This window comes from Macrobrachium nipponense, chromosome 24 (genome assembly GCF_015104395.2).
Source record: "Macrobrachium nipponense isolate FS-2020 chromosome 24, ASM1510439v2, whole genome shotgun sequence".
Lineage (NCBI taxonomy): Eukaryota > Metazoa > Arthropoda > Malacostraca > Decapoda > Palaemonidae > Macrobrachium > Macrobrachium nipponense.
In genome coordinates this window covers 3,871,003-3,885,024 of record NC_061091.1, presented here as the reverse complement: position 1 = coordinate 3,885,024, position 14,022 = coordinate 3,871,003, and the positions used below count along the sequence as shown (strand labels likewise).

The window sequence follows — 14,022 nt, the reverse complement described above, 5'->3', positions numbered from 1 at the left end:
CTCGTTGTTGCTGCTCATCCTCCTCCTCCTCTTCCTCCTCCTCTTCCTCCTCTACCTCCTCTTCCTCCTCCTCCTCTTCCTCTGCTCGTTGGCGCTCTTCTATTTGTTGATGCTCGATGAACTGCTTTGTTTGCTGGATTTGTTGTTGGATGTGAATCAGCTGCTGCTGTAGAGACTGGTACTGCTGAACATGACGCAGATATAATTTCTGTTGTTGGGTCTGGTACTGTTGTACGAGGTGCTGCTGAATTTGCCACTGTCGGTACTTCAGGTCTTGGAAAGCGTGGCTCTCTTGGTAGTTTCTAAATTTGGCCAGTTGTGCTGCATTCTGAGCCTGAATCTGCTTGAGGTGAGTCTGTTGCCTTTGCTGCAGATCCTGGCGTTCGTTCGTCTGCTGTTGGTTCTGCAAGTGCTGCTGATGGATGAGCTGCTGTTCCTGCTGTTGAAGCTGCTGCAGATGGGTCAGCTGTTGCTGTTTCTGCTGCTCTCGGAAATTACGCGGTTCCCGCGATTTTTGCTTTTTCTGCTTTTGCTTCCAGTGCTTGTCTGTCACCGACTGCTCTAGAGTACTCTCTTCAGCCGCTATGGCGCCTTGCAGATACTGGACCACATCTCCTAGTTTGGTTTTACTGATGCCCTCTTGCAAGGCCTGGGCGTGGATTTTCTGCCTGTTTCTCCCTTCGTGGATCGTGTTGAAGAAGACACTGCCGGTGCTTGTGCTTGCTTTGCCACGAGGCTGCGGCGACAGAGACCTTGAAGAAGCAGAGGCTCCCGAGGCTCGTGACTCTCCTCCGGTCGAAGAGACATCCGAGGGCCTCGGGGAGAGGGATCTAGACGCGGCCTGCTGCCGTGGCTGATGGGCCCCTGGGATCCCCTGTTGGGGAGGGGCTAAAGAGTAAGTAGCCGAAGAAGGGGTGGCCTGACCTCTCACTTGCGGCTGCCTGACCCACGGATCCTGGTAAGTGGAAGACGCAGAGGCTTCTCTTCTGGAAGGACCCTGTTGTGCTCCTGAGGGAGTCCTGGAAGCCCTTACCCCGTCACCTCTTCTCCTGATGGGGCAATGGAAACGTTAGTTATGAACTCAAATTTTTAAAAGACATTAAACATCTAATTTATAAATCACAGCCAATGATGATAGAGATATTCGAGACACTATGAATACAGAATGGATTTCAAGCAATATAAAATTAAACGACAAGAATATAAATAACTCAGATGCATTCTGAAAAACTAGAGACACACGTATAGAATAACATCAGACTTGATGAATTGAATATCTATGGTCAAATTCACAAGCCGTGATAAATGAGATGAATGTATAATGAATAAACAGGTGAACTGTGAATACTTATGGGCAAGATTATTCTTTACTCATAAAATCTTAATGCCCTAAATATCTATTAAAAATAATCACAGTAAATCTCCACAGACAATCGTGATTTGAATACCCGCATGGTAATATCTGCATACGTTGAATACCCTTTGGCAATTCATAAAATTGACCCACTTACAGTCTTGCTGTGAGTACCTTTATGGCATTTAAACAGTAAATCCCTAAAAATGGGTCTTATTGTGCATGGCTGCTTATTGCTCGAGAGCTGTACGTTTCGTATCAATACTCAGTCTGAATTCGATAGAAGTTTTCAGAAGTTTCTTTTTGTTTGGTTTCAGGTCTGAGATAAAGTTTTTTTTATTTGCATGTAATTGGGTTGATTAGAGAGAGAGATTAAGAGTATTAAAAACAGGTTTAAATCAGTGATTACGAGGGAGAATTTGTTGTGGAGACTGAAGGACCATTCTGAAAGTGGTCAGAGAGACGTTGGGGTTGGGAGGGGAGAGAATGTACTAATGGGTAAATTTCTGTACATCTTTCTCCTAACAAAATGATTGAATACCATTCTTATATCCTTTGTTGTCCAATTCGATATAAAAATAAGTTTTTTTTCTTTTGTTATGGGTGTTTATTCCACTGATCATGCTAAACAAGAGCAAACCCTATCTCCTGTTCTGAGAATTGTCCAAGCTCCCATGAAATAACACATAAAATACAGAGAATCCTTTGAGTTGAGTAAACATTCCCCGACTTAAATAGTTTCTGATTGATTTAACCGAATTACTCATCAGCCAGTTCGAAACTGGTAAAAAAAAAAACTATATAACTGTATATGCAAGGAATTGGTGACATCAGGCATCTATCACGAACGAGGTGGGTGACGACACCGACCCAAGGTTGATCTCGTGACGTCATTTTTGCCACCGCCTTTGTTCGGTACCGTCTCGGCAGGGTTGACGTGTTAAGGGATTTTGTCTACGAGTGTGGCTTTCTGGTGACATCTGGCAACCCTCCGTGGCTTTTCCAACCACAGGCCACGACACAGAGGAATATTAAGAAAATAAAGTTATAAAACATATCCTGCCTATTTATAAAAAGGAATTTTATTGAAATCCTTTATTTTTCTTCGTCAAAAATACTGTATACTAAGTTAGTGACGTGTAGTTTTTTGTCGTGGAAAATAATTCTACATAGGAAAATACGCATTCTAACCATTAAATTTTCCATATTCTATCTCTTAAATCATAAATAACGTAAAAAAAAAAAAGAACTGCGTATGGTAACACTGCTAAAAGCCAATGTTGTGAAGAAAAAATGGCATCCCTGTCAAATTTAACTTCGTCATGTATTGACATTTAACCATTGCCCCTATAAGTTAATCCTGTATCGTATTTTCAAATAGTAACGAAGTATCCCGACAGTTAACCATTCCACTTAAGTCAGCCAAATATCCTGTTGGTTAACCATTTGTTAATTCCACGATTTAATTGAGTAGTTATTGGTTAAACCATTACACTATCAGTTAACCAAGTACCTTGTCAGGCAACCCACCTCAACTCTAATTGAGTAGCTGTTGGTTAACTCAATCAGTCAACGAAGTACCCTGTCAGGCAACAACCCCCCCCCCCCACCACAACCCCCAACCCGAAGGATTAACCAAGAACCCCATTAGTTCACCGTTACTCCTTTAGCTAACCAATTACCCAACACGAAATGGAACCGCTGTCCGCACCGAATCAACCTGATATTGAAAGAGTTTGGATATGTCGATGGTCATCTTCAAATGGCAATACAGTTGCAACGAATCTGATGAAAACAGATTAATTTTACTGCGCTGTCAAGCCGTGTCGTCGAGCCTCAGTGTCGTTAAGCCTCGGTGTCATTATCAGGAGACATCATATGAGGCTAGCACTGCGAGAACTCGCATTTGCCATACCTGGTCAAAATGCGTTTTTTGGTCTCAAACGCTCATCCGCCACCTAAACTATTGGGGGGAATGGGGCAAATCTAAGTTCGGGCACTGTAAAGTCAACCATATGTCATCTATACATATGTTTTTTGTATGCGAATGTAAGTTCTCGCTTTTCAGAGTTCTGGCGAGCGAGAACTTACTTTCACCACTGAAGTCACGTGACATGCGTCAGCCAATGGTGTGCAAGCTACCCCGCCACAGCTGAGCGGAGCGTCACTTTGTAAACAGAACTTCCGCTTTTATTTACGTCTGTTTTTCACACAGTTTTCGTGTATTTTTTTTTCGTTATAAGCTTGCTACTTGTAGGTGCCTCTTAGACACTTCTAGTAGCAAATGAAAGGTCTGAAAATCGTATCTGGGCTACTGAAACCAATGCACTATGACTGAGTAACAAATTTACAATTGGAAATTATCTTGTTGACTATTTAAGCGGTGAAGAAACGTGTTTTTAAGTGTTTCAAATGCCAAAAAATGCCTTAGCAAATTCAGTTACTACTACTTAATAGCTTCTAGTAGCATAAGTTGTGAAGTCTAATTTTTTTTTACTTGTCTATCGTTAAAGTACATGAAATTTGGACAATTTTGTTATAAAAATTGTTTTTTTCTGAGAAACAAATAAACTATACTCTGTTTTTTCCATCTGTCCATCCGCCTGTGGTGTTTTCGCATGGTAACACTGCGTCTCGGGCTTTCCCGGTCTTTAAATAGTTACGCTACGTGTACGTTTTAGGTAAATAAAAGGATATCTGGGTGTACATTTGCAACTGAAAAGTTTTAATAATTTACTGAATGCGAATTACACCGTTAATATTCGAAATAGGATATTATTCAAACCCCGGACGCAGTGTTACCAAACACCACAGGTGGATGGACAGATGAAAAAAAACAGAGCATAGCAATGGCATTACTAATTTTGAAAACTTTGAACACGTTTTTCTCCATTTTTTAAAATGTGGCGAATGTAAGTTCTCGGAGTGCTAGATTCATTTGATACCTCACGTGAATGAAACAATCTCCAAAAAGAAGGCGAAAGCGAAACAACAAGAAACAAGTTTATAATCCGGTTGTGGACTGTGTTAAGCGGTGCCAGACGCATGATCATGGCTAAGTTTAACCTTAGATAAATAAATAAAACATAAATACTGAGGCCATAGGGATGCAATTTGGTATGTTTGATGATTGGAGGGTGGATGATCAACGTACCAATTTGCAGCCTTCTAGCCTGAGTAGTTTTCAAGATCTCAGGGCGGACAAAGAGCCATTTCAACAGAAAACTAAAAAAAAAAAAAAAAAAAAAAAAAAAATGGATGTATTGAGCTGGCCACATTCTTTCCCCTACAAAACACACGGCGCTACTTAACACCCGCTATTTGGACCCTATATTACACTCTTGGCGTAACATTCCCCCTTCATATGGCCCTCGAAAATCGCTGAAGAGCCGCTTTTCTTATATTGCATTATGCTGGGAAGAATGTTCATCCTAACCCGGACAGACTTTTAGCGGAGTTTTGTGTTGATATTCACACCATTTCCCTCCGCAGTCAACGTAGTTGCCAGATGCGCGATGGTTGGATTTTTTCTTTTCTTTTTTTTAATGCGATGGGAGATAGGGGCCTCCGTTACTTTTGAAGGATTTCGAGGTTGGTTCATGATTTTACGGTCGAGGTTCCTACGATGGTTTTGATGTTATTGATAATTGTTGGTGTTGTAGTTGCATTCGTTGTTGACATTACTTTTGCAATTTTTTATCCATCTTCTTCTTCTTCTTCTTCTTCTTCTTCTTCTTCTTCTTATTATTATTATTATTATTATTATTATTAGTAGTAGTAGTAGTAGTAGTAGTAGTAGTAGTAGTAGTAGGGGGCTTACGACCGTTGTCAACGATCTTCAACGTCTCGTGTTTTTTAAATTTACCTCTGTACTTGTAACTTATTGTTCATTTGGACTGAAGATGAACCCAGGGAAGGGTTCGAAAGCTTTTTGTAAAGTCTTCAAAATTATACACGGACTTTTTACACTTTGTATTATTGTGGACCCTTTAGAAAGTTATTATTACTATTATTATTATTATTATTATTATTATTATTATTATTATTATTATTATTATTATTATTATTATTATTATAATATAACTGCTCATAGTCATTACCAAAAGCTTGACGGAATTTATTTCCACATTTCCAACAACTACTTCCATTGATCTTTGGTAATCAGTTAAAAGCAGACGTTACCAATGCACCGAAAGCATTTTGCTTGTGACATCCGAGAGCCAGGGGATGAAATCGAGAATAAGTGAAGTCACCTAGTACATGGGGCACCCCCCCTTGCTTGGAGGTGGTGGTTAAGACAGTTATTTAGGGGACGTATGGTATACAAACATTTTTGGTGGGCGAATTTGCCATTTTTCGTAAATGTTTAATGGGTTAGCAAAGTTGTGGATTAAAATGTATTGCAAATGAAATTTGAACTAATTGATGCTTACAGTTGATGCTGTAATAATTGAAAGTAGTAAAGATTAACTACTAAAGCCTGTGAAGGTAGTTGAAAGATTTTGCAAGGTGAATAGGGTGTGATCCGACCTCCAGCTTACTTGGGAGGTTTTGCAAGGTGGACAGGGTGTGATCCGACCTCCAGCTGATTTGGGAGGTTTTGCAAGGTGAACAGGGTGTGATCCGACCTCCAGCTTACTTGGGCCGCATGCTAAATTCTACGGTCAAATAGAGTGTTGTTTACCAACGAAAATTAAAGTAAAGACGGTATATTTTATTAGAAATAATTGTTCTCTACTGTTTAGCTTCCACATTATTTTTTTTTCCATTTTCATTCTAATGAATAAATCGTAAATATCCTGTCCTAAAATTCCTGACTTGTCAACTCAACGTTAAACACTGTTTTCAGACCTTTTTAAGGCTTTTCCATAGACCTTTCCTACCCCCCCCACCCCCACAAGGACAACAGCAGCAGCAGCAACAGTAAAGTAGTATGTAGGCTTACTCCCCGAGTAAGTGAAAAGCTCAGAGTAAGTATTGAGAGAGAGAAATGAAGAGACAGTGTCCGCAGAAATGGTAAAAAGTCTAGCGTAAGTAACAAGGTAGCCAGAGTATTCCGAGATGGTTCGGATATATTGGAAGAAGGAAGACTGGTGGTTGATGAAAAGAATGTATATGCAACGAAGAGATAGAAGAAAGAGTGTAGATGGGATGCAAGAGGCAATGGAAAGGGAAAATCTTAATGTCAAAGAAACATGACAGTTCATGCAAGACAAGAAAGAATAGTACCAAATATGCAAGGGATTATGCGTGATGCAGATAAGCATTCCGTGTAGGTGTATGAAGCAGTTGATGTTGTGGACGTTTTAATGGCTTGGCATAAGAAAAAATATAAAATCAATATAGAGGTGCCTAAAAATCCATCAAGTAAATGCACGAAAATGAGGAAAACACTTCGAAGTATATGGCCTGATTGCGATAGAATAAATGACACAACTTTAAAACTAAACTTTTCATAACAGAAACGGGAAATGATACGATGTGATTAGGCAGATACCAGACACTTACAAATAACACCAACTGAATAGACGCTACAGGAAAGGAGATTAAATTGAAATGTGAAGGCATAATCATACCGTGATGCGTCGAACAATTTACCTTTGGAGGAAGTGTCCACGCGCGAGCATTGGCGGCAGACTTCCTTTCTTTCAGTTTCCCAACTAAAAATCAAAAGAAGAAAACGTGAATTCGACTCACACAGAAAACGGGAAGTGGCTGTTTAGATCCAACTTTAACTGAAAACTATGTAGAAAGGTAAAAAGAGGGACTTGCTCTCTTTAATTCCCTTCATTATTCTGCGGCCTATTTTAGCGAGGAGATAAAGGTACTTTAATAATGAAAGTGTTTTATTGGTCCTGTGGAGTTAGCTACGATTATTTTATATGCTTATGGAGTTTAAACACAATAAGCTACGTGCTTACCTTTGCTTGACGTCAGATAACTTGGTTATTTTAGCCCAATGAAATATCCTCACCTTATATTTTCCATCTTTGATTTTCAACTGTTTATTTATTTATTTTTGTGTTCCTTGGAGACTGACTTGACAAAATCCTAGCATTGTTTTCTTCCACAAAAAAAATTCACACCCTATGTCTACCATAAGATATTTCCCTTAGAGAGCGTGGGATCCAGCTATGGTGCCTTTCCAACCATTTGCTTTGGGATAAGTTAACGAGTTCTTCCTCGCCTGAGGTGGTTTTTCCACACGTTCAGGAACATATGGGACTCGGCCGGATGAAGAGGATACTCGATAAAGAGCTCCTGGAAACTGCTTGGAGCTGGAAGGCTAAGCACTGATCAGTGGCACCTCCCCGGCCAGTGTAGGTCTAGAGTAATGTGCTTTACATTACGCCCATATCAAAGTCTGCCACATTCATATCATCAATTCCTATGGTACCCAAGCTACCCTGTCCCAGTTCCTCCGTAGGGGAGGGAAGTTCCGTCAGTGCACCACATGTTCTGCACTGTAGGTATTACTTACGGTTCATTTCAGCATCCTTTAAGCCCCTAGCTACAACCCATTTTCATTCCTTTTACTGCTCGTCCATTCATATTCTCTTTCTACCATCTTGCTATCCACCCTCTCCTAACAATTGTTGTACAGTACAACTGCTCTGAGGTTTTCCTCCTGTTACACCACTGGGACCTTTCTAATCTCAAATTTCCCTTTCAGCGCTGAATGACCACTTAGGCCCCAGCGCTTGACTTTTGACCTCATTTCTATAATTCCTTCCATTTCTGTGCCAGCTCCCTCAGGTCAACCCCAAATTCCTCTCATCCATTTCCCTCTTTGCAGATCTCGGCCACGATTTCCAGGCTGTAGACTCCCCCCTCCCCCCGAACTCCACCTCTCCCTAACAGCTTCCCTCAACAGTCTGTCTTGTGAAATTCGAGGAATGAAGAATATAGGTGTTTGACTGGAGCCTCCCGTAGTGTGAATGAAACCGTTGACTTACCTTTTTTCTTACGAATTCTGCTTCGTCTAGTTACGCCAATTTAAAGGAAATGGGATCTTGCATATTAGGGTCCAGGTATATTATGAAGTCTACATTCATTACTTGCTAAGATTCTCTCTCTCTCTCTCTCTCTCTCTCTCTCTCTCTCTCTCTCTCTCTCTCTCCAGATACACATATACCATACTTTATCGGTATCATGAATTGTTAGAATGTTTGAACAGATGGTCATTCGAGATTGTTATTCATTTGTCCTCTTCATTGGCTTTGGAAAGCTTTATATTATTATTATTATTATTATTAATACGTTGGAATTTGTAAACTCTACGGCGACCATACGCCACTTCTGTTGTCTTATCAATAAATTAGTATTTTTATAAGACATTTCCTTAATCAAAATATGAACATCGGCCAGCTATTAGCGAATATCAGCCCTGATGAGAAGAGAATAATAAGAAGAACTGAAAAGACCATATATAAAATCAATTCCACTGATGCTGCCATCTTCTTTAACAAAACATGTTTGAGAGAGGGTCTCCTACCTTCATATTATTATTATTATTATTATTATTATTATTATTATTATTTTATTATTATTATTATTATTATAAGTGCAAACCTCTCATAACCAAAAAAGGCACCTTATATAACATACACAAATCTAATCAGTCAGTTACGTCTCACACATCGTCACTTATTTTTGAACCATCATATATGTGTCATTTCCAATCAGTGTAATTTTTCTTATATACAGAGCCCTATTGTGCATCAGTGATGTGTCATTTCTCGTCAGTGGCATATTTCGAATCTGTGACATGATCCTTCTCATCAATGACGTATCATTTTCATCAGTGACATCATTAGTGAATTAGCATGTTTTATCATGCATGGCCCTTTTAATCAGCCATGTATAAATTTTGATCAGTGATGCTCCGTGCTCACCGATGACGTCATTTCCTTCTGTGCTTTAATATTCCTTACCAGTGACTCGTTATTTCCCATTAATAGCTTGTGATTTCCATTGAATAACGCGTTATTTATTATCAGGTTGTGGTGGGAAGTCTGGAACGTATTTACGGGTTGCCATAGCTAAACAAGGTATACGTGGTAATGGCGAGTAGTTTTGCTAGTTTTGGACGCTGGTGTGAATATCAATTATTCCAGCCATTTTGCTCTCTCTCTCTCTCTCTCTCTCTCTCTCTCTCTCTATCTCTGTCTCTCTCCTCTCTCTCTCTCGTCTCTCTCTCTCCTCTTGTTCCTCTCGTCTGCCTCCTCTCTCTCTCTCTCTCTCTCTCTCACACACACAACTTGCATCTTTTTTTCTGACAGGTTTTAAGGAAAAGTACTATTTACAGTAGCTTTAAAAGCCAGCTTGAGATATGTATATTTTTTTCTTCGAATGAATTCTGTACACACGCACACACACACGTAAATATATATATAAGTGTGGATGTATGTATGTACATACTACTGATATGGCAATTTCTTTGCCAAACATATCAGCTCATGATTTCCAAAGCTTTTGGAAATATAAGGAGAGAATTCCTTTTAGAGACGAGTATTTCACATTAAAAAAAAAAAAAAAAATTTTACTGGATGTTTAGAGTGTCACCCTATGCATCTTCACTGCCACTAGATGTATATATTTATATTTACGAACTGATTAAATTGTTTTAGATATTTATTCGAAAGTGTAAAGTAATGACCCATCAGCTTTAAGCAATATCAGCTGTGCGTATTGTGAATAATGATAATAATAATTATAATAATAATAATAATTATAATAATAATAATTATAATACATAGATCAGCTTACTCTAATAAATAAAATGAATAATTCTCTGGCCTATGAGTTTTTAGTCTTGTATTGCATGAACAGTAATGTACATTCGCGAAATAAATAATAATAATAATAATAATAATAAGAATTATTATTATTATTATTATTTATTATTATTATTATTATTATTATTATTATTATAATTATATCTGCGTTGGTTAGATATTTATTCGAAAGTGTAAAGTAATGACCCATCAGCTTTAAGCAATATCAGCTGTGCGTATTGTGAATAATAATAATAATAATAAGAATAATAATGATAATAATAATAATAATGATACATAGATCAGCTTAGACTAAAAAATAAAATGGATAATTCTCTGGCCTATGAGTTTTTAGTGTTGCATTGCATGAGCAGTAATGTACATTCGCGAAATAAATAATAATAAAATTATTATTATTATTATTATTATTATTATTATTATTATTATATAGTTTGAGGCTTGAAATGGAGAAATAGACCCACAGTTATGTATGTGTACATATATTTAAAGATATATCTGTACAGAAAGATTTCGGGACACTGCTCGTTTTGACATTTCCAGCTCTTGATAGAAAAGGGAAAATCGAACAGTTGCCAGAAAGCTCTTTGTACAGATTTATCTTGAAATATAGTGTGTAGCTACACATATTATTATTATTATTATTATTATTATTATTATTATTATTATTATTATATTATTATTATTGTGAATTAAAAGCCACAGTAGTGTTAAAATTATTGTACAGTTAAAAATTATATATTTTTAACACTACTTTGGCTCTTAATTCTCGATACTATTATAGCCTCGTTACAGGGGTTCCTTGGTTAATTATTAATATGATTATTGTGCTTAGGAATCAGACCCTCTCTCAAGCATACTTTATTAAAAGTAATGGCTACTTCTGCGCCTGTGTAAGTAGTACTGAAAAAGCCGCTATTTGAAAAATAGAGGAGAATCTTTATAAGCGTAACGCTGCTGAAGTAGCCATTACTCTTAATAAATTATATTATTATTTTATATTCAAATTAAATGCTACAAATAGGAGCATTTACCCCGTAGGTGGTTATCAGGTGCACTGTAAGCATTACTTTAGGCTCTTTGCAGCGTACCTTCCTAGCTGCAACCTCTTTCGTTCCTTTTACTGTACCTCCGTTCATCGTTTTTTCCATCCTACTTTCCACCCTCTCCTAACAAAGATTTCAAAGTGCAACTGCTTTGAGGTTTTCCTCCTGTTACACATCTCAAGCCTTTCGACCATCAGTTTCTTTTTCAGCGCTGAATGGCCTCGTAAGTCCCAGTGCTTACCCATGAGCCAGAATTCTATATTCCAATAGGAGTATTAAATACCCGACAAAGTGTCCTTATGACCTCACGGGAATTATAGATAACTCTCCCTTGTATTACTCAAACCACATAAAAAAATATAACCACTTTTAATGCTAATTGCTTTTTCTGCAGGGGGGGGGGGGCCTGGGGTAGGGGGGGGGGGTGGGGGCGCACCTTGTCACCCAGCTCCTTCTGAGCGCGAGAGGGTGGAGGGGAGGAGGTATGGGAATGTGGAGGTAGGAGAGGGGGGTGGGAGGAAGCGTAAATTGATTGATAGGATTAAAAACTGTCTGTCATAATATCAACTTGATCACACCTGATGAAGCTTCGTTAGCGGTTTGTTTTTGATTTCCGGGTTAAAATTTTATTTATTTTTTTTTTATCGTCGAGGTCAGCTGATGGATTATAACTACAAAATTAGATGGATTCACGTCGTAAAGCCTTGAATTCGGCCGAGATATTGCGATCTTTTTTTTTTTTTGGTTTAATTCGCGTTTGGCTTTTTCAGTGTTTGATGTCTAATTATTTTCCATTTTTCAGTTCGTTGATTTAAGCCATCAAAGACTTATCTTTTCCATCTGTTCTTTCCACTCGCGTTATCTGATGAATTATTTTAATGCATGTCTCCGCACTTCATTTTTAGACACACACACAGAGACTCTCTCTCTCTCTCTCTCTCTCTCTCTCTCTCTCTCTCTCTCTCTCTCTCTTACACACACAAACACAGTCAGTCAGCGAGGCAACACTTCTGGCACCTTCTGAAACATCGATATTAGTCTAAACAAGGTCTTCTCTCTGAGCCCATCTACTGACACCTCGTTCTGGACACCTAAAATACCTTGCAAGTAGCCACCGTCCACCCAGAAGCCATCGCGAAGGGCGCCTTCCTCCTCCTCCACACGGATACAAAATAAATAAGCGTAGTCAAACTCCACTGCCCAAAAAATCGCAGCTATAGGCAAGCAAAAACTATCTTCTTCTTCTTTTTTTTCTATCTATCTCTCTCTGGTCGTTCTGAGCTTCGTCAGAGGAGGGGGTTGGGGGGCCAACAGGAAAGTGGTTTACCTTGCGAGGGGGCAATAAAGAATAAACACGACATACACTGACGCTTTCACAGAGAGACACTAACGAAAGATGGACTGACAGGGCCGTCAAAGGATCGTGTGTTTTGAGTGTGTGTGTGTGTGGGGGCGTGGTTGCTGAAGGAATGAGCGAGGTGTGACGGCGGAGCCGCGGTCGATAGATCCGTCCTTGGCCACCTCTGACGTCGCACTGCCGGTTCATGATGGGTCTGTGAGACTCTCTCTCTCTTTCTCTCACTTTCTCTGAGAGCCGCTCTCTCTCTCTCTCTCTCTCTCTCTAGTGTACTGTTTACTAGGAAGGAGAGTGCCGTCCTGGTTAGAGAGAGAGGGAGAGAGAGAGAGAGCGAAAGGGCGTCTGGGGTACGGCAGAGTCCTGTCTCCTGTGGCTCCTACAGGCCGCCTCTATGGCGCCATATAGTAAAGAACGCCTCTCTCTCTCTCTCTCTCTCTCTCTCTCTCTCTCTCTCTCTGGTCGTCTCTCTCACTCTCTCTCTCTCTCTCTCTCTCTCTCTCTCTCTCTCTCTCTCTCTCGTAGAATTTTACAATTATCTAGGAAAAACATGTTTAGTTATAAGCCAGAGCTATTGACAAATGGTTAGAGAACATATCGGCCAACCGTTTCAACAAATCGACTGGTTCAGATAGAGAGTTAGAGACGCGTGAGATAAACACAAGAGAAGCAGATCCTAGTCTCATTGTCGCCTGAATTTCATCGCGGCTGTTTTGCGACAATGGATTTTAGCACAATGGACTGGTTAATTAAACTTTCTAATAACGATTTTGCGAGTGGCTGAATATTAAGGTTATAATGAATGGAGTAACGTTGAAATAATGCTTCGCGGGCATAGGCCTAGGATAACGCAGCTATGCCGAAGGACGAGTGCAATTTGAAAGAGGAATGACGAACAACTATAGTACTGTAATTATTTTTGTCTTTTGCGTTGTATTCTCTTAAGTTTGTTAATTATGTCCATCCTACAAAGGAAGAAGGAATGAGCAGCGCCACGCTCGTTTAAGGATGTTAGATTAATGATGAGGAATCGATTCTGATAGACCAATACATTCCATGAATCTGAAAACTCGAAAGGTGGTTTGGTCTAAAGTTCAAGATGATTTGTCGAACTGAAGGCTGGCAGGAGAGCTAACTAAATGGAACATTTTGAAATATCTATACGTAATGTATATGTGAAAAATTTGAAGATTCGGCCTATACAATTTTTTGTAATTAGGTCCCGTTTCTGAATAAACACTGATTCCATGCAACTTAAAAACGCCATACAAACAAACAAAACATAATTATGTTCAGAATGGTTCTAAAAATTACGTAAGACTCTCTCTCTCTCTCTCTCTCTCTCTCTCTCTCTCTGCGCAGTCTCACGAGATTATCTTTCGTGAAAATATTGCAGATGCTGCATTTTACGGGTATAAATCTGGTTTTTGAATGTGCAAGATGTCCTATGGAGCCGGACGCCGAGGAGACAAC

At 39.2% G+C, this 14,022-nt stretch overlaps 1 protein-coding gene across 8 annotated transcripts in view; it reads right to left on the bottom strand.

The window, feature by feature from the left end:
• Positions 1–12,777, bottom strand: part of LOC135205051 (bromodomain-containing protein DDB_G0280777-like) — a 13,616-nt gene extending 839 nt beyond the window's left edge. Inside the window, exons 1-3 of one of the 8 annotated variants that reach the window (XM_064235337.1) lie at positions 12,296–12,725; positions 6,953–7,014; positions 1–1,049 (exon numbers count right to left, since the gene is read on the bottom strand). The exon at positions 1–1,049 is cut by the window's left edge and continues 839 nt beyond it. In XM_064235337.1, coding sequence (XP_064091407.1) covers positions 1–1,049; positions 6,953–6,981 — 1,078 coding nt within the window. In that variant the 5' untranslated portion in view covers positions 6,982–7,014; positions 12,296–12,725. Of the gene's footprint in view, positions 1,050–6,952; positions 7,015–12,295 lie in introns of all 8 variants that reach the window. The other 7 variants (XM_064235330.1, XM_064235346.1, XM_064235356.1 and 4 more) reach the window with 7 other exon arrangements.
• Between the last annotated feature and the right edge of the window lie 1,245 nt (positions 12,778–14,022).